Source organism: Vicia villosa, unplaced genomic scaffold (assembly GCF_029867415.1).
Source record: "Vicia villosa cultivar HV-30 ecotype Madison, WI unplaced genomic scaffold, Vvil1.0 ctg.001848F_1_1, whole genome shotgun sequence".
NCBI classification, from domain to species: Eukaryota; Viridiplantae; Streptophyta; class Magnoliopsida; order Fabales; family Fabaceae; genus Vicia; species Vicia villosa.
In genome coordinates this window covers 100815-121705 of record NW_026705750.1, presented here as the reverse complement: position 1 = coordinate 121705, position 20891 = coordinate 100815, and the positions used below count along the sequence as shown (strand labels likewise).

The window sequence follows — 20891 nt, the reverse complement described above, 5'->3', positions numbered from 1 at the left end:
TTTTTTTACTGCTAATGTGCTATTATTTGTATGAAATTAATAAATTTTTTGAGTAATAAATAAGATTAAAATTTATATTCTATTTTTGATCAAATAAGATTAAAAGGCTGGTGATAAATATATTTTAATCTTATGAATGAATAAACAATATTTTAATCATATTTATCACTTATAAGATTTATTAATTCCATACAAATAGCACTTTATTGTCTTTTTATTTATTACGCTCAGTATTTAAATTTTTCATAAAAAGATATTATTTTCGAATAAATAAACCAACCAAATTTAAATACAAGTAATAATTTTGTTTTCTTCAATATTTTTATTCAAATAAAAATATAAGTAATAAATTTTAAAAAATTATTTAAAATTGTCACAATAGTATATATAGCATGCAAAAATAAAATTAATTTAAAAATAAATAAATCATTCGAATCATAATATAAGTAATAAATTTACATTCTTAAACTTATATAAATAAATGAAAATATAAGTGACAAATTATTATAAAGTTAGATTTATAATTATGTGAAGAATAAAATTAAATGAATTCTAAAGTATAAATTAAATTTTATATTCATAATACTATTCAAAATTAAACAATGAACGAATCAATATAAATTAAGAAAAATAAAAAAAATATTATAAAAAAATAATTTATTTCATTCAAAATAAATTATAAATCAAATTAAAATGCAGTTAGAATAATAGTGAAAATAAAAAAAATTTGTGATAACATTTAAATATCAAACGTAGTGATTCTTAAAAAGATTCTCTTATTTTAATAATATTATAATAATTAAAGAAATAAAAATATTTTATTTATGGAAATTTTAAATATTGATCATAATGGATAAAAATTCAGTAAGGTGCTCTTAATATGGAATCAATAAATCTTAAACGTTAATAAAATCTGACGACTGATATCAATAGTTCTCATTTCTCATAATAGATATCAGTTCTCACCAGATACGCTCCCTATATATATATATATATATATATATATATATATATATATATATATATATATATATATATATATATATATATATATATATATATATATATATATAGACACACACACACACACACACGTACACATTGTTGAACTAACCCCATATTCATGAGACATTTATCCATCATCGCATCATATTCATATATACATGATATGATCTTGAGGTATATCATCCTTTTATTCATCAACCTTTTATACTAGAGTTTATACATTGATATCTTGTTTATCTTAAACTCACCCTAGATCGTATCCATGATACACACGGTATTGTTAAAGCTTAACATATTAAAAATCTGTTGAGTATTTGTTAAAGCTCAACACCCAAAAATATTTTTTCACTTGGCTCTTTATTTTCTTTTTTTTAAGATTAACTACAAATGTTTTAACTTTCCTATTGCACTTAAGGAGTATGTAGGCACACGATACAATATCGTGCCGAGCACACTTTTAATAAAATTTCTTTTCTCACCATCCCACTCTATTTAAAGGAAAAAAACTCATAAGCATTTTATAATGACAATAACAATAATAATATATTTTAAAAAGGTTCATACGGAGTACCGTAGATGTGATGGGTGCTACTATCTTCCCCTTACATAACCAACCCCCGAACCTAAGATCTCTGTCTTTTTATTAGTTTTATTTTAAAAACTTCTGTGGGTTTTATTTCGGTCTTTTTCCAATTTTCTTTGGAAACAATAAAGCGCGGTGACGACTCTACTAAAATGTATGAGCTAAGTCAATCAATGACTTTGGTCTCAAAATTTCACCGCTACAATTAGCATGTTTGTTATTTCCGAACTAAACCTCCGATGAAGATCCATTTTTGGGTTAATTGAATTCTGAGCAACTTGAGACTAACTTGAATCTTTGATTACACGGAGAGATTAAAGACGGCGATAGAATTAAAAGAATAGACATATCCGTTTCGTACATATCTATTGCAGATGACAATGACGATATCCAACATCGTTGGTTGTTAGTTAAGAATGAGAATCTTGTTTGGGATATGATGTTTGGAACATATGATATTATTTTGATTGTTGTATGCTATTAAATATTTTGCAGTGTTAAGAGTTTTTATTTTTTGTTTGTGTTATTGTTTAGCCGTGTTGGTTTTGTTGTAACCAAAACTTGTTATCAAAATTAAATTCGAATTTTACAAAATAATTTAACAACATAATTAATTATTATCTAGAACTTGTTTTTACATTGGGACAATGTGTTCGTGTGTGACCGGTAAGATGAATATACCAATTTTTTTTCTATTTTGTCAACCATATCAATTTCAGTTATAATATGTGTGATGGCAGAACGATCTTTTATCTTCTTTCTCATATTTTTGTTACAGAAAATTACACCCCTTGGTATGTAGGCCAGTATTCCTCTCTAGCTACCACTGGGAAGTTATTGTTGTAGACATTGAATAAGTTTACGAACTTGTAAACGTCGGATAAATGCAAGAATGCGTCTTAGTGAACACTGGAACATGCCATAATAACATGAGATCAATATACACGTAAGGCTTAATACTTTCCGTAATTGCATTAACCTTTATGTAATTCGACATGATAGTATCCCATTATCCGCTCCTCATTATGGTCTATTGTATCCTAGACAATGAAATTGTAATTTTTATGGTCAAATTTTGAGATGAGATTTAAAGAAAAATGAGATTCATCTCACTTTAAATTCTCATTATAATATCTAACTAAATTTTTTTTAAATATAATTATCTTTAATAAATTAAAATTATTATAAGTATATCTCTTAAAATAGTTCAGATATAACATAAAAGTTAGGCAAAAATCAATTTTTAAAATATTTAAGAATAATCCTCGTATTTTTATATTTCAAAGAAAATTATTTCTAAAAGTAAATATAGTAAATATAGCAACTCAGTATTTGTCAAAAAAAAAAACTACTAAAAATGAAACAAACACTCATCTATTCACTAAAATATGAATATTTGTTTCGTCAAAAAAATTTAATAAAAATGAAATAAACACTCATCTACTCACTAAAATATGAGTGTTTGTTTTGACCGAGTAGTCTTTTTATTTTATTTTTATAAGCAAACTAGTGTCATACCCGTGCGTTTGCACGGGTACCCGTCGTTTTCGCGCATTGTGATTGAGAAAAATAAAAGATATTAGTAAAAGATTAAGTTTTGGGTAAAATTGAAAAAGTTATAAAATAGTAATATTTTATTTAACAAATTATAATGAAGGAAAAGTTTTAAAATCGCAAATTCACGAATTATAATGAAGAAATATTCAATCAAATTATATAATTCAATTAGTGATAACTATTAGCCCAATCTCAAACTATCAGCTAAGGAGAATCGATTATTTTTTGCTAGCTAAGGAGAAAATTAATTATTTTGGCTCAATTATAACTACAAACTATCAGCCCAATCTCAAACTATCAGCTCTGTTTTGTAGGCCAATGAGAAACCACTACAAATTCCATTTATAATAATGATTCATTCAAAATGCATAATTAATAGAAAAATACTTTGACCAGTTACTTCATGTTCCCGTTAATATTCATTATTTTGATAAGTAACTTCGTATTCCCGTTAATATTTCAAATTTCTTCCCGTTAATTTTCAAAATTTTGATCAGTAACTTCATGTTCTTGTTAATATTCATTATTTTGATCAGTAACTCCTTGTTCCCGTTAATATTCATTATTTTGATCAATAAGTTCGTGTTCCCGTTAATATTCCAAATTCGTTTCCGTTAATATTCAAAAAAATTATCAGTAACTTAATGTTCCTGTTAATATTCAATATTTTGTCAATAATTCCGTGTTCCCGTCAACATTTATTATTTTGATTAGTAACTTTGTGTTCCCGTTAATATTCAAAATTTGTTCCTGTTAATTTTTAAAATTTGGATAGTAACTTAATGTTTTAGATAATATTCAAAATTTTGATCATTAACTTTGTGCTCCCGTTAATATTTAATATTTTAATCAATAACTCCATGCTCCCGTTAATATTCAATATTTTGATCAGTAACTCCGTGTTCCCACTAATATTCAATATTTTGATCAATAAACTTCATTTCCCATTAATATTCAATATTTTGACCAATAACTTCATGTTCCCCTTAATATTTAATATGTTGATCAGTAACTTCGTGTTCTCGTTGATATTCAATATTTTGTTCAGTAACTTCATGTTCCCGTTAAAATTCAATATTTTGATCAATAACTTCAAGTTCCCATTAATGTTCATTATTTTGATCACTAACTTCGTGTTTCTGTTAATGTTTCAAATTTGTTCCTGTTAATATTCAATAGTTTGATTAATAACGCCATGTTTCCGTTATTATTCAATATTTTTAGCAGTAACTCCATGTTCCCGTTAATATTATATACTTTGCTCTGTAATTTAATACTCACGTTAATATTCAATATTTTGATTACTAACTTCATGTTCTCGTTAATATTCAATATTTTGATTAATAACTTCATGTTCCCGTTAATATTCAATATAGTTTGATCAATAACTTTGTTTTCCCGTTAATATTCAATAGTTTGATCAATAACTTCGTGTTCTCGTTAATATTCAATATTTTGATCAGTAACTTTATGCTCTCGTTAACATGCCATCTTTTATCAGTAACTTCATGTTTCCGTTAATATTCAATACATTTAATATTTTGATCAGTAATTTAATATTATCTTTAATATTCAATATTTTGATTAGTAACTTCATGTACCCATTAATATTAAAAACAATTCTATTAATATTCAATATTTTGATTAATAACTACATGTTCCCGTTAATATTCAATTTTTTTATCAGTAACTTCATGTTTATATTAATATTCAATATTTTGATGATATTTTTGAAACAAAAATAAATTAATTTTAACATTGTTTAAAAATATTTGATGATAATTAAATTTTTTTATAATAACAAAAATCTTAAATTGACAAATTATAATGAAGAAATATTCTATCAAATTATATAATACAATTAATAATAAATATTTAATATAATTGATTAAACTCAATTTACAAATCAAATATATTATTCCATATATAAAATATTTGAATCAATAATTAATTATTCCTATATATAAATATTTTTGTTTTGGAATTATTTATAAAACTATTTAGGCTTAATTGCAACTTTAATCCTCCTATTTTGTCTTTTTCTTGATTTTGATCCCTCTATTTTAAAAATCACTATTTTAGTCCCTTTTTTAAGTTTTCTGTGCAATTTTCGTCCCTCTATTTTGTTTTTGCTGCAAAATTAGTCCTTATTCCTGTCTCTTTTTCATTAGAAAACTCAAAAAGGGGACCAAAATCGTGGTTTTAAAAATGGGAGACTAAAATCGAGAAAAAGACAAAATAGGGGGACCAAAGTTGCAATTAAGCCAACTATTTAAATCAATTGTAAACTTATTCTGGTTATTACATTTAATTAGCCGTGTGTATCCGTAATATATTATTTTGTATTTGGATAGAATTGACCCATTAAAGTTTTAATGGTAATATTTCAATTATATTATATTATATATAAATATATATATATATATATATATATATATATATATATATATATATATATATATATATATATATTGATTATTGATGAACTTGTTCAATTAAATTTTAAATTTTATAAATGACAAACAAATTGTATGATTAATAAAAAATATCATACAATTTTGATATTATTTATTCATATATTACTTATGTTTTATTCTATTACTACTTATTCATACATTACTTATGTTTCATTCTATTACTATTTATTCATACAATACTTATGTTTCATTCAATTACTTATGCTTATTAACACCCATAGTTAATTTTAAATTTTTTTTAAAAAAAGTCAATAGATCTAATATATTTATTTTATTTAATAATCTCTAAAAAATTTCATTTATATATATATATATATATATATATATATATATATATATATATAACTTTCATATTTTATATTTTAAATAATTTAGTAGTATTAGTAAGAAATCTTATTAAAGTGAAAATAGAAAATAGTAGTTAGTTTTTCTATACAGAGAATGACGATGGCACATGTTGTATTTTAAATATTTTGAAAATATACTTTATTTTTATAATAATATCTATGAATTTTTTATCAAAAAACTTCATACAATATATAAAAGCAAGGATATGCCTAAAACATTTTATTAAAATATGTATCTAATAATATTTATCCTTTTGTTAAATGAGAGGTTAAAAATCTTCTAACCATATGAAATTTGGTTTCAAAATTATGTTGATAAATTCATTATTTTGGAAAGTTTCTATTAAATAATTTTGAAGGAAATCAAGTGAGATAAATTATATTTATTAATTTTTAATGATAATATGATTCACTCAATTTTTGGTGATACAACATCAATATAATTGGAGTACTAAATATATTTGTAACGTATTTATTTTATACCAATTAAGATATTGGTAAGTAATTGATATGATTTTAATGTATTGATTCTATATCAATTAAATTATTCCCAACGTACTGATTTTAAGGTATGGGTCGTTAAAAAGGCTTTTATATCTTACAAAGTTAGATAATTTTAGGTAAATCATACAAAAGTACAATATTTACTCAAAATTATATTATTTTTAGGTAAATCATACAATATTGTAAAAACAATATAATTTTGTAAGATATAAAAGTACAATATTTTCTCAAATCTAATAATTTAAATATACATATGGTAAGTAATAAAAGAATAAGAAATCAAAAGTTGCAATCACATGCATTAAATCATAAATTAAAAGTTGCAATCAATCGATCAATGATTACTAAAGATAATTATGATATTTAACTTTTTTATAAGTAAATGATTTATGTCTTTTCATTCTAAACTCTTTATTTACCTAAAAAATATATACTGTTTTTTTCTTTATTCTTTGATTCTATTTTCTTATACATTTCAAAATTATGTATATGTTTTGAATTTGTAATATTTTATTATATTCTATATTTATTTTTTTTTGTTCGACCTTAGAATAAATAAATATCAATAATATTTTATAAAACTAACTTTATAAATTTTATATATATTTATATATATATATATATATATATATATATATATATATATATATATATTGATAAACTTAAATTTTTTAATTTGACCTAACTAAAATATTCTTTAGTTATATGAATTAATATACAATATTATTATTATGGATAAGAAGTTAAAAATTGTAATCACATTAAATCAAAAAATTAAAAATAATAAATCAAAAGTTGCAATCAGATTAAATCAAAAATTAAAGTTGCAATCAAGTAAAATGATTATGATATTTAATTTTTTTATAGGTAAATGATTTATGTCTTTTCATTTCAAAACTCTTTATTTACCTAAACAAATATAATGTTTTTTTCTTTACTCTTTGATTCTATTTTCTTATAAATTTCAAAATTATGTATACATTTTTAATTTGTAATATTTTATCTTTATTTTTTGTTTTGTTCGACCTTATAATAAATAAATATCAATAATATTTTATAAAACTAACTTTGTATATATTGATAACCTTAATTTCTTAATTTGACCTAACTAAAATATTCTTTAGTTCTATGTATTAATATAAAATATTATCTTATTTACATATTATAATATCTACAATTTCTATAATTACTAAGATTTAATATAAATATCACTCAAACATAAAATCAATCAATTAAGATTTATTTATTAATATTTGCACTTAAAATATAAAAAATTAAAGTTCATTCTATGAATTAATATAAAATATCATGTTATTTACATAGTATAATATCTACATTTTTGACAAAACTTGCGCGAGCATAACCTAGTAATTTCAAGCAGATTCTCCATTGTATATTGACACCAGCCAACCTCAAACTTTCGGGACAGTCAAAGAAGAATATTTATTTCAAACGAATCGTATAGACGATGTTTTCTACTATCTGCACCAGAAAAAAATCCAAAACACATATTAGGACAATATTTAAATTGTTACTAAAAAATAGAAAATAGGGATTGGAAACAACCCATGTAAAAAACGAACCATATACTATGGAGTGACGCCAATTGGTACTTCAGAATGATACATTACAAATTCAACCTGCAAATAACATGAAACGCCAATTAGTACTTCAGAATGATACACTACAAATTCAACCTGCAAATAACATGAAAGATATTTTCTATCAAGAAAAGAAAGAAAAAAATGTTAAATTCTGGTTTGTCCATGAATAGTCGTGGGAATGGCTGTAATTGCAAAAATAGTATAAACCAAAATTTTCCACGATTAGGTTTGATGAACATGATAGATACTGTGAAAGTATGATGGTTATATATAGTAATGATAAAAGTGTTTTGGAACGTGGAAGGTGGAGGGCTTGGAAGGCAGAAGCATTATATGAGGTCATTAGTGCTGTAAGCAGTTGTGAATGTGAATGGCCAGAGAAAGTAAATAATTTGTAACTGCGAGATCATGAGAGGTTGGAGGTTTAAAGTTCAATCCTACAATGGGAAAGGAATGATGTGGAATTTTGTGAGAAGAGAGGCTGAGATCATGAGAGGTTGGAGGTTTAAAGTTCAATCCTACAATGGGAAAGGAATGATGTGGAATTTTGTGAGAAGAGAGGCTGATGTGGCATAGCTAAGAGATGAGGAAATGGTAGACTTTTCTTATATGATAGATTTCAACAACAACAAAGAATACTTACCCATAATACATAGGGAGAATTCATAGATTTCAAAGGAATTCATATATGTATGTATCTTGCTGAAAATGATTTTGGATTCAGTTAGATCCTCTATTCACTAAAGTATGAAAAGTCCGACGTATCAGTGACTCAATCATAAATTATTTTTCAAACATGTCCAAACAAAATGCATATAAGTTTAAGTTTGGGTAGGATTTGATAATGTGACCTACCCATCTCCAATGATAAATAATAATTCAAAGATGGTGACAGGGGAAAAAATCATACCCAATTATGAGGATAATCATGCTAAATTTGCTTACATGAATCAGGATCTGTTTGTTACACATTTTATAGATTTTTTTTAATATCTTTTTAAAGGATAATTTAAAAAAACATCAAATCAGTAATTTGTATAAATAGTTTGTCGAAATTAAATTATTTTAAGTATTTTATTATTTTGTTACAATTTTTAAATGATAGTGTTTTTTTAGAAAAATGAAAAGTTGTTTTGAGCAAGTTATTAAAAACCATTATTTTAAAAGATATTTCTTTTTGTGATTTTAGTTATGTTAAAACTCTATTATTAAATATATAAGTTAGTTATTAAATGTCAAAATTCCTCTTTTAATTTTTAATTAATAAATTCAAAATAATCTATAGTATTTTTGAATAAATTATCATAAAAATTAATTTTTAAAATATAAAATTAAAATCAGTTTTTGAAAAACTATAAAAAACGAGCCTTTCAATTTCAATTGAGTTTGTTTTTCTAAAAACTTTAACTATTCATGATAGAATTCTTACATGAGAAAAAAGTAAAGGAGAATATAATTATGAGAGAATATTATTTTTATTGGAAGAAGTACATGATTTATATAGTCAATTAGTCAATGAGAATAATTAACTACTTAATCAATATATTTGTGAGAAGAGTTTAGTTTGTATATTTATCAATATTGAATTACTTATTTATAGAATGTATCACTTTTTATTATATATCTAATTCTTCTCTAAGATAAGTCGTCTGATGTGGAAGTGAGTGAATGATGTGTCCTTATTCTGTAACCACTCCCTTGAATATTAAGAAATCAACGGTCAATTTTCTGAGTGATTGTTTTTTTTAAAGAGGCCTTGGATTCAGGCTTAATGCAGCTATAAATTCTTCAACATCGCGGTTGAGAGGGACAATCTAACTCTAATACAAAAATACATAGATACATAACTTCTCACCTTTATGTGAGCTATCTCTCAACCTCATAGCAAATTTTAAAGCCTTTAATAGACCCTTATTCACTGTGAGTTGTCATGAATTTGTATTTTTAGCGAGTACATAACCAACTATCTAATTAGATAAAGAGACATAAGTAACTATTCATGGAAAATGAAATACATTTACTATATTTATAGTATGAAATTTCAACTCCAACAAAAAGTCAGATAATCATTGGTGAAAAAGAATATGAAATGCGAGAAATACATTGCTTAAAAATATCTAACCATCCATTTTTCTTATGAACCAAGGCTGAAATGTAAATTAGGCTAAATAAATTATTTTTGCTTAACTATACATTATCGTTATGGATAAAAGTTAAAATGATAAGCATCTTAAACAATTTCTTCGGTGACATTCAAGAGACCTAACACGCTTCTACAAGGCTCCCTTGATGTTTCTAACTTTTCTCATGATTAACATCTCTTTGAAAACAAATTGATATCTTCATACCAACATATGATTGTACTTGCAGAATCTCCTGTATTTATGGCGCCAAAACAAATTTTCATAAAAACAAAGAACAAGCCAATATTATCAAATTTATTAAGGGTTTGAATGAGAAGTTCTCTCATGTACATTTTGAGATCATGCTAATGGAACTCTTTTGCGCCTTAGATAAAATGTTTTATTATGTTTTAAGTCAAGAACGTCAACTCCTTTTTCCTAAGGCATGTGATTCCGCATCACACCAAGAATCCATGACCGTACAAGTCCAAACAAAATAAATTGGTAGAGGATGTAGTTCAAACCTTAATTATTATTGTGGAAAAGAAAGACAACAATTTGGCTTTGATTGTGGCTTAAACCCTAGAATCAATTAGTATTGTACCCATGACAATCACACCAATCACACAGTGGAAACTTGTTTTTCTCAAGGATGGTTACCCATACAACTTCCAATAAATAGGACCCAAATCCAAAGTCAACCTTTTCATTGACTCTTATTATGCACAACCAGATCATAATAATCAAACCAACATCAATCCCACCCTATCAGCGATTCAAGATCAATATCAACATATTCTTAACATGCTCCAACATGAGAATTTCTCTATGCTCAACTCTCACCATAATTAAGAATTTCTTGATACACAGTTTATGGTATCTCAAACTCCCCATGTAAACTTTATCTCTTATCTTTTTGGGTAAGAAAATACTTTTAGGACTTTACCTACAAGTGACACACATCACATCACTAACTCTTTTCAAAATTTTAGGGTATACATGAAATTTTTTCTCAATATTTATTCCATTTCTTAACCTGTGTCTTATACTTAAGCTAGTAAAACCAATTATTCGAAATTGGCTATATGAAAAACTTTGATGCCTTATCTTCCACAAAACTTGGTCTATTGTTGACCTCCCACCATGTAAAACTCACATTAGTTGAAAATGGGTGTTAAAGTTGAAACACTATTATTATGAAAATATTTAATGGTATAAAAAACACCTTGTGGGAAATGGTACACTCATCTTTAAGAATTGGACTATTTTGACCCTTTTTATTAAGTAATAAAGTTAACCAATATAAGATCCCTTTTAGTCTTAACAACAATTAATAAATGGTTCTTAGAACAATTGAATACGAACAATGCATTCCTCTATGGTAACCTCTATGAGTATTTTACATAACCATGCCTCATGGACCTCAAGTTCACAATATTGCACACACCTCCACTTAGGTTTGAAAGTTTCTCAAGTCTATCAATAGACTTAAGCAAGCAAATAGGCAGTGGTTGCTGCTTCCGTCGCGCCACTCCTTGTCACGTTCATCAACCGTCATGCCTCCCTCTCTCATCGCACCGTATCTCTCTCTGTCAATCACCATGTCTTCCTCTTCTGCGTTTTTCATGTTCATTCCCGACACTAGATTGCTGATATTTTCACCAAATGCCTCCTTAAAGTTCTTTTTGATGATTTTCAGACCAATCTAAGCATCCTTCAACTTCCCTCTTCGACTGCGGAGGTATGATAAAATATGTATTTATATTTGTATATAAGTCTCACATCAACTATAACATGTACAAAGTCAAAATTTATTGTCTGATGTGAATACGGAAATGCACCTTTGAATTCTATTTAGGTGTGAATCAATTTATTTCCAAAAGTGGGTAAATTAATAAGGAATGCGTGGGGTGTGTATGAGGTGGTTCTGGAGATGCATTTCAAGAATATATTTTGGAAAAAATGAGGTCAAACTCACTTTAGGACGAGTTTTGATGTGGAAGGAGTGTGTCTGAAAATGTATTTCCAAAATCTAAAAAGACATTTTTTTTGATTTTTCTTAGGATATTTTTCGACCATTCAGGGTGGAATAAGCATTTCCCTTAAATTTGATTGTTCTAACCTTTTCTTAATTAGTTATGATTTTCTAGCTCAATTGTTAATTTTTTAGCCCAGTCATATGTTTTTGGGCTAATCATTTCGGTCCATGTAGTCCAGTTCATTTTAGCACCTCTTTTTCATTTGATAACTTAAGCGCCTCCTTAACGTTGGCAATGTATGCAGGAGAATCTACAAGCTGAAAACCAATCCGAATAAACTTCCATGCACCATTGTACCTTAATATGATCAAAAAACAATAAACTTGCATGCACCATTGTATTGTACCTTAATATTATCGAAACAACTCAATGAACTTACATCCTCAAAATCTGCTAGGAAGTTTACTTGAATCAGCTATTTCAACTCGTTGTTCAATCCTTGGTCGTGCTGTTCATGCACACATCATCAGAACCCATGACACCCCTCTCCCATCTTTCCTCTCCAACCACCTCGTCAACATGTACTCCAAACTCGACCTTCTCAACTCAGCTCAACACGTTCTCTCACTCACTCACCTTCCCACCGTAGTCACCTGGACTTCTCTCATCTCTGGTTGCGTCCATAACCGTCGTTTCCTCGCTGCTATTCTCCATTTCACCAGCATGCGTCGTGACAATGTTTATCCTAACGACTTCACGTATCCTTGTGTTTTCAAAGCTTCGGCTTCGTTGAACATGCCATTGACTGGTAAACAAGTTCATGCTCTTGCGTTTAAAGGTGGGCAAATATATGATGTGTTTGTTGGATGCAGTGCTTTTGACATGTATAGTAAAACTGGTCTTCGTGTTGATGCCTGCAAGATGTTTGATGAAATGCCTCATAGAAACTTGGCTACGTGGAATGCTTATATTTCTAATGCTGTTCAAGATGGGCGGTCTATGGATGCGATTGCGGCGTTCAAGGAGTTTCTTTGTGTGCATGGAGAGGCGAATTCAATTACGTTTTGTGCGTTTTTGAATGCGTGTGTTGATATGTTGAGGTTGAATCTTGGGCGGCAGTTACATTCGTTTATAGTTCGGTTTGGATACAAAGAGGATGTTTCGGTTGCTAATGGGCTTATTGATTTTTATGGAAAATGTGGGGATGTTGTATCTTCTGAAATGGTTTTTAGTAGAATTGGGAGGAAGAATGTTGTTTCGTGGTGTTCTATGCTTGCTGCTCTTGTGCAAAACTATGAGGAAGAGAGGGCTTGTATGGTTTTCTTACAGGCAAGGAAAGAAGTTGAGCCAACGGATTTCATGATATCGAGTATGCTCAGTGCTTGTGCTGAGCTTGGAGAACTTGAACTAGGTAGGTCAGTTCATGCTCTTGCTGTCAAGGCATGTGTTGAAGAGAATATATTTGTTGGGAGTGCACTTGTTGACTTGTATGGAAAATGTGGAAGTATAGAGAACGCTGAGCAAGTTTTCAGTGAAATGCCTGAAAGGAACCTAGTCACATGGAATGCAATGATAGGTGGATATGCACATCAAGGTGATGTTGACATGGCTTTGCGTCTATTTGAGGAGATGACATTGGGTGGCCGTGGTATTGCGCCAAGTTATGTGACTCTAGTTTCTGTACTATCGGCATGTAGTAGAACTGGGGCAGTAAAGAGGGGCATGAAGATATTTGAATTAATGAGATTGAACTATGGGATTGAACCAGGTGCTGAACATTATGCTTGTGTTGTGGACCTTCTAGGGAGATCTGGTTTGGTGGACCGCGCATACGAGTTTATTCAAAATATGCCAATTCAGCCAACTATTTCAGTTTGGGGAGCTTTACTCGGGGCCTGTAGGATGCACGGGAAAACAAAATTGGGAAAAATCGCAGCTGAAAAATTATTTGAGCTCGATCATGTTGACTCCGGCAACCATGTAGTTCTTTCTAATATGCTTGCATCTGCTGGCAGGTATTAATTTTAAACCGTGCGAACTAATTTTCCTTCTTGAATGTATAATTTTCTCCCTTTTTCTTGTTTTTTTCCCCTTTTATTTTCTACAATCGCTAACATATTGAATTGAAACTAAAGTGATGCTGTCACATTCATAGATCTTACAGCCATGCTTGCAATTGTTAAATGCAGATGGGAAGAAGCCACTGTTGTCAGGAAGGAAATGAAAGACATTGGTATTAAGAAAAATGTTGGCTATAGTTGGATTGCTGTAAAGAACAGAACCCATGTTTTCCAAGCGAAGGATAGTTCTCATGAAAGGAACTCTGAAATTCAGGCTATGCTAGGTAAACTCAGAGGGGAGATGAAGGAGGCCGGGTACGTTCCTGATGCCAATCTATCACTCTTTGATTTAGAAGATGAAGAAAAAGCTTCGGAAGTGTGGTACCACAGTGAAAAAATTGCTCTTGCTTTTGGTCTCATAGCTCTGCCTCAAGGAGTGCCTATAAGGATCACGAAAAATCTTAGGATTTGTGGAGATTGCCATAGTGCCATTAAGTTCATCTCCAGAATTGTTGGAAGAGAAATTATTGTGAGAGATAATCATCGTTTTCATCGCTTTAAGGATGGTTGTTGTTCTTGTAAAGACTATTGGTAATACTTTTTTTGTTATATTTATTTATACATGCCTCAAAAGATATAGCAAAACAGAAAAGCAGAAGAAAAGGAGAGAAAATATTCTTACTTGTAGTTGTAAAAGTGCCATTTGCACCCCATTTTTTAATTATTATTTAACACCACCTGTTCGGATTGGCCAAAGGTCCAATAGCATGAGGTTCATTTATCCTATCCGCTCCATTGAGCTCAAGATATAAATGCATTCACAAAGACTTTTTAGGTACACAGTCTCTAGTCTCCACTTTCATTATCTTGAACCCTAAACTGACTTGAGCGTTGGAGTGTTAACCAAGCAGGTACCCTCCATTGATCTGTTGTATCGGAGATTAACCACGCTGATTCAAAATCAACTTTGGTTAACGACGTCTATTCAAGATCAACGTCCCCGGTTCAAGAAGCATTGTGATCGCAACCTCCGATCCACGGTGCTGCATCATATAATCACTCAGGAAGATTGATATCAAAGGCTGAAATTTCGAGCTTGTACCATTTGGTGCTGGACGACGAATATGCCCCGGCTTAATTCTTGCTAATATGATGCTGCTATTAATGTTGGGATCATTAGTCAACTCATTCAATTGGAAGCTTGAAGGTAACATGAAGCCAGAAAACATGAACATGGATGATAAATTCGGCATTACCTTGCAAAAGGATCAACCCCTTCGAGTTGTTCCCGTCCGAATAAGCAAATACAGTGTCATGAATCTGTATTCATGTGACAAATGTTACTGCTGCATACTGCTTCATACAATAATACAACATTGTTGCTAATTATAAATCAAAATGATATACTATATCAGTATAAAATGTAATTGTAATCATGAATAACAAGGAATCCTGTTGTAATATTTAAATTTAAGAAGTTCCTTTTTAATATTTAGTTTTCCAGAGAAATTATCTTTAATTTTTCATTAAAAAAAACAAAATTCTGAACTTTACCATCAAAATTTTACTTCTTGTTGTCAAGATTAAATTTTCCCTCAGTTTTGTACAATAATTTTTCTGTTGATCTTGTGTCTGTCAATTATGATTAATGTTTTTGACAGAAAATTTAGTAGCTAGTTTGTTTCACTTGCACACAGAATTCTGGTTAGCTCACTTTGGCATCATTAAAATATATTCGAAGATAAATAATCAACGCGACAACCCAACATAAATAGAAATTTACTCAAACAAGAATAAATGTAAAAATAAAACAGATCAAGAATAATATCTTAGCAATGAAAGCAAGAATTGCAAGTACAAGTATCTAGTTATTTCTTCAGTCACAATTAGTAGTAGAAACCATTTCAGTATCTTCTCCTGCCTTGGTTTCCTTTCGAAATTTATTATATATATCACCTTTGTAAAACTTTCTTGTCCTAATCACCAATATAATTGAAGCCATTGCACCGAAAGCAGCAACAGCAGTGATTATTAGGAAGCCCAACCTGAAGCATTCGACTCCATTGCAATCCAAGGCCTCCCCATGTTTTCGAACACGTCCCAATGCTCTTAGTTGCCTTTCAGCTTTCTTGTCATATAAATTCCCAACAACCTTCACATTGAGCACATACAGACCTATTGGACTAGCTACTGACCCAAAATTGTACAGAGTCGAGTAGTACTTGAGGCCAAAAATCTCAGAAATGATGGCGTATTGTAGTGGCCATTGCGCTCCCACGCAAAATCCTATGATCAATGATGCAACATACAAACCATTTGGGACATCGAAGGCGATGAGAAGATAGCCAACACATGGTACTGCAAGAACTATACTGAGCATAAGCGGACGAGGGAATTTGTATTTTGCCAAAAAATGTTCTGACAGAAACCCAGACACCACTCTTCCTAGGTAGTTCCATATGCTCAAAAGTGACACAAATGTGTTGATACTCGTTTTCGGGTAGCCAAGTGAAGAACCAATCTGTCCCAAGTTGTCAATTAGAGTCAACGTTCCTCCAGCACCTGAAATAGTCACCAAGAACAGAATCAACATATCTATGCTGAAGAGTGCTTGAAGGATGGTATAATCCTCCCCATAAGATGGTGGCTGGAACACCATTTTCCAGCATGAGATTTCTTGATTTTGTCCTTCGTTGGTTGTTAATGCTATAGGCGGCTCCTCAGAATTCGCCTTCTCTGTTACAACCTTAATTTCCGGAGCCTTATGCAAGACCTGTTTTTTTCTCTTCCAAGAACCAAATCCTTCTTTTACAGCAATAACAAGAGGCAAAAACAACAAGATTGTGGTGATAGCGGCACTGACACCATACTCAGCTCGAGTAAAGTTCGTCTTCTTCTGGACTATGATAATGATCATGAGAAAACCAGCGAGACAAAGAGATGCATACAAGAACCTATACAGAATCCTAAGCTCATTTGGCACTTTCACAACCTTAATAAACCGAATTGTTCGTAGAGAAGCAATCGAAATCACAGCAGGCAAACAAGCAATAAGCAGAATCAAAGCTTTGGAATCATGAAAAAAAATGGCCTGATAAAGTTGGTTAATAATCGCAGCACTTAGGCCAAGAAAGCCTTTAAGAAGCCCCAAAACAGCTCCTCGGCTCTCAGGAAAGTTATTCACACTCGTCACAATAACTGCAGTATTCGCAAACGCTTGAGAATTCGAACCAATGCAAATATAGAAACACATTTGCCAAAGATTCGTCGATATCCTTTTTGTTACAGCAAGATAAATCATGAAATAGCCAAAGAAATTAAGAAGGGCAGCAATCAAGAGAATGAACCAAGGTGAGGTTACCTCCATGAGTAGGCCTGAAAGAACACCAACATTGAAGCCTAAGTCTTTGAAGAAACTGAGGAGATTGAGAGTGGTTTGATCATAGCCAAGAGAGGATTTGATATCACTTGAATAAATGCCAAACATGTAGCCAGAACCTGCTGCTGCCATGATCAAAATGGAGGCAAATATTGTGAACCATGGACCTTGAAGAACATGCAAAATTGGACTAGCCATGTTTGCCAAAAGATTGATATTAACACTACTACCACCTTCTTCAACAAATACTAATTTTCTTAACTATAGAATTTTGATTGTAATATTTGCATATGCTCTTAACTATACACTGTTTGTTTGTAGAATTTAAATGTTTGCATATTATTTTGATTATGTATAATGCAAATAATTAGGGATACTTATAGTTATAGCAAGTTGACTAATTGTATTTTGATGTCATTATTGAGTTTAATATACAAAGACTATAGAGATATAAAGCGCTGACCCTGTGGTCTTTAAAAATAAATCCAATTCTATACTAGCTGGACTTTCATTTGAGTTCACATTCATAGAGGATTTTTCATAAAACCAACTATATAATACTCCATATATAAAAATATGTAGTATATCATACAATGTTTTAAAAACGGAACACCAGAAAAAACCGTTAAAACATGCGGGCTATGGTTCAACCGGTTCAACCGTAGTTGAATCTTATATTAAATTTAAACTAAAAGAATAAATAAATATATTATTCAATATCCTAATAAAATTAATTTATATTATAATTTGTAAAATAAAATTCTCAAATAAATATGATACTAAGAAGAATGTAATGTAAGATCCTATAACAAATTATAAAATTAGTTAAGGACGGATATGTATATATTTGTCCTAATTGCTTAACTCAAAGCCATAAGTTCTTCATCAATATAATTTTTCACATCTATGTAAAGACCAACATTAGTTATCCCATGCATGTCCACAAACATTACATTATTTCTTCTCTTTCTATTACACTTACATTGTCTTTTGTCTTTCAATTTTATTCTTTATTTTGCTATAATTAATTAATGTTTTAGATTTAAACAAAGAAATATAATGAAGTAAAACTTAAAAAATTATCTTTGATTTTTTGAACCGTCTAGTTCACTTAAATCGATTTCGATTTTACGATTATTTTAGTTTTTTGTGCTTGAAACAGTTTTATCCAAATTTTATAGACCTAATCATTTATTAGTCCAAACCGAACCGAATTACACAACGGTTCAAGGTTGAATCGGTTCAACCGGCCAGGTCAACATGTTTTTAAAACATTGATATCATATAATAAGGATTTAGATAGATTCTCGCATAGTTAGGTACTTTGAAGCATAAAAATAAATAAACATTTCAAATTTTATTGTTATCCCAATTATTGCAATAATGGTTTGCCCCCATTTTCCCCAATCATATGAGACAAAATATTTGTTGACTTTGGAAATTAGTGTTTTGCTTATTCACATATTCACTATAACTTTTAAAATATGTCATTTTATAATGATCAATTTATTTGTATCACTCATGTTTTTTCAGCTAATTTTTTTTTATTAACTTAAATGTTTTTATAGGAAAAGATAGAGTCGTCTACAAGCCATATGTAATATTTCACTCATTTATCTATTATAAGATATTAGTTTCCATCCGATTTATTGAGTCACTGATCAAGTAAGATTTTGAAGGGTCAATGAGTTGGATGAAAAATATTATTCCGATGTATTACATAGTGGATAGAAGTGAAGTTTTTTATGTGGGCAACCATATCGTTTGCTATAAGTTAATACTCTCATGTTTGAAGAAGAAGTTTTCGAAAAAGAATTTTAAGATAAATAGTATGATATTTAAATCTTTTTGTATATTGTTTGTGTTGTATTGTTCCTTCTTTTTTTTCTTGTAACATTACACTATAAATCTCAATGTGATAAATTCGAAAAAAAAACGATTGATATGAGAAAGAATTGAACTCATAATTTTTTTTATATGAGGTTATTTACTTTACCAACTCGACCATCTTTGCGGAAATATGGGACTATCCTAAATACTTCTAGATAATATAATTTTTCATCACATTCATGATATATGGGGCACACCTCTGAAAATCCAAAAATGTGTTATTAAGAGCCAATTTATGTATACAATCAATAGTATTTTGTGGCCCTTTTCACTTGGTTCCATTGGAATTTTATGTCAAAACCTTAATTGTAGCGTAAATAATTGGTTTTTAGCTGTATCATGTAAATACCTTATAGTTTGATCAATTTCACTCTATTTTGTAGGTTTTCTTGCATAATTGAAGCACTGGGCACATAAAAGAAAAAAAATCAAAGCTTCAAGATGCATTTTGGATGGAAATCAAGAATTGGAAGTAGGGCTTAGCGCACTCAAAGCGCGCTTAGAGATGGCTGGGTAGTGGGTAACAACAAATTTCGGGCTAAGCGCGACACTAAGCATCGTTTGTGCCGGTTTGATCATTTATGTCTCGTAGTCGCGCTAAGCGCACCCTTATGGGGCTTAGCACGATGTTTACCCAGAAATATGGTAAACAAGCGCTAGTTTCCTTTTTAAAGGTTACTTTTGCGGAATCAACTAGAATATTCCAGGACTAATTGCTTTAATTTGTTTATTACGTGTATCTAGTCTGTATTAAATGCAGCAATAACTTTAAAGTAAAAGTAAACGCTGAAATTAAAGGCTTTTAAAATAACTAAAAGCAATAGAAAGCAGTAAATGTGCACTGAAAATGAAATATAACATAAAATGATTGCATAAATTAGACTGGTACGCATACGTACATTCTAAAGTTGCACTCGTCACTCATTTTGCACAGAGATTTGAGTTTACTTGTGTTTTGTAGAAAATGCGGACCCTAAACTGCTCCTATTGAACTTGCTTAAATAGGAAAAATAAAATAACTACTACTAACGGTCGACTGATTATCAGCCAACACGTGTCTTCGACATGCAATATCTTCAACTACGAGCCCTCCACGTGTCCTGTGAGAACTGCCAGAAAACTGCTTAAAACTGCCTCCTTTGACTTCTGATGCCCTCCGACTTCATGGCTATAAATAAAACGTCTAAGTTTTTCTGTCTGTTCTAGTCGAACCTGTATGGTATATTGACTAATTCTAGTCGAACCTTGGCAATGATGGTTTATTGGTAGTCGAACGTCAGTCTTGACTAAACAAAACTATTTAATCAGACTTTTTGCCTTAGATTCTTTAATAATCTCACTTGTTTTAGAGATTACTTACCATTATTTAGCAAGTCGAAATCC

General features: G+C 29.6%; 2 protein-coding genes across 2 annotated transcripts; one reads left to right on the top strand and one right to left on the bottom strand.

Moving 5' to 3' along the window:
• The first annotated feature begins 12463 nt into the window (after positions 1–12463).
• Positions 12464–15729, top strand: LOC131636871 (pentatricopeptide repeat-containing protein At4g14850-like). The gene is made up of 2 exons (XM_058907457.1): positions 12464–14194; positions 14369–15729. The coding sequence occupies exons 1-2, from the start codon at positions 12609–12611 to the stop codon at positions 14832–14834; spliced, it is 2052 nt and encodes a 683-aa protein (XP_058763440.1). The 5' UTR covers positions 12464–12608; the 3' UTR covers positions 14835–15729.
• A 277-nt stretch (positions 15730–16006) lies between these two features.
• On the bottom strand, positions 16007–18146 carry LOC131636883 (uncharacterized). The gene is made up of 2 exons (XM_058907474.1): positions 18054–18146; positions 16007–17879 (listed from the first exon to the last, which is right to left on the bottom strand). Exons 1-2 carry the CDS (start codon positions 18144–18146, stop codon positions 16116–16118), a joined length of 1857 nt encoding a protein of 618 aa, XP_058763457.1. The 3' UTR covers positions 16007–16115.
• Positions 18147–20891: the final 2745 nt, after the last annotated feature.

Bases quoted from the DNA above. Each gene is read 5' to 3' on its own strand.
- LOC131636871 (XM_058907457.1), top strand. From the start codon at position 12,609: ATGAACTTACATCCTCAAAATCTGCTAGGAAGTTTACTTGAATCAGCT. The intron at 14,195-14,368 runs GTATTAATTTTA...TGTTAAATGCAG, and splicing joins ATGCTTGCATCTGCTGGCAG to ATGGGAAGAAGCCACTGTTG.
- LOC131636883 (XM_058907474.1), bottom strand. From the start codon at position 18,146: ATGAATGTGAACTCAAATGAAAGTCCAGCTAGTATAGAATTGGATTTA. The intron at 17,880-18,053 runs GTATATTAAACT...AAAATTCTATAG, and splicing joins TTTATATCTCTATAGTCTTT to TTAAGAAAATTAGTATTTGT.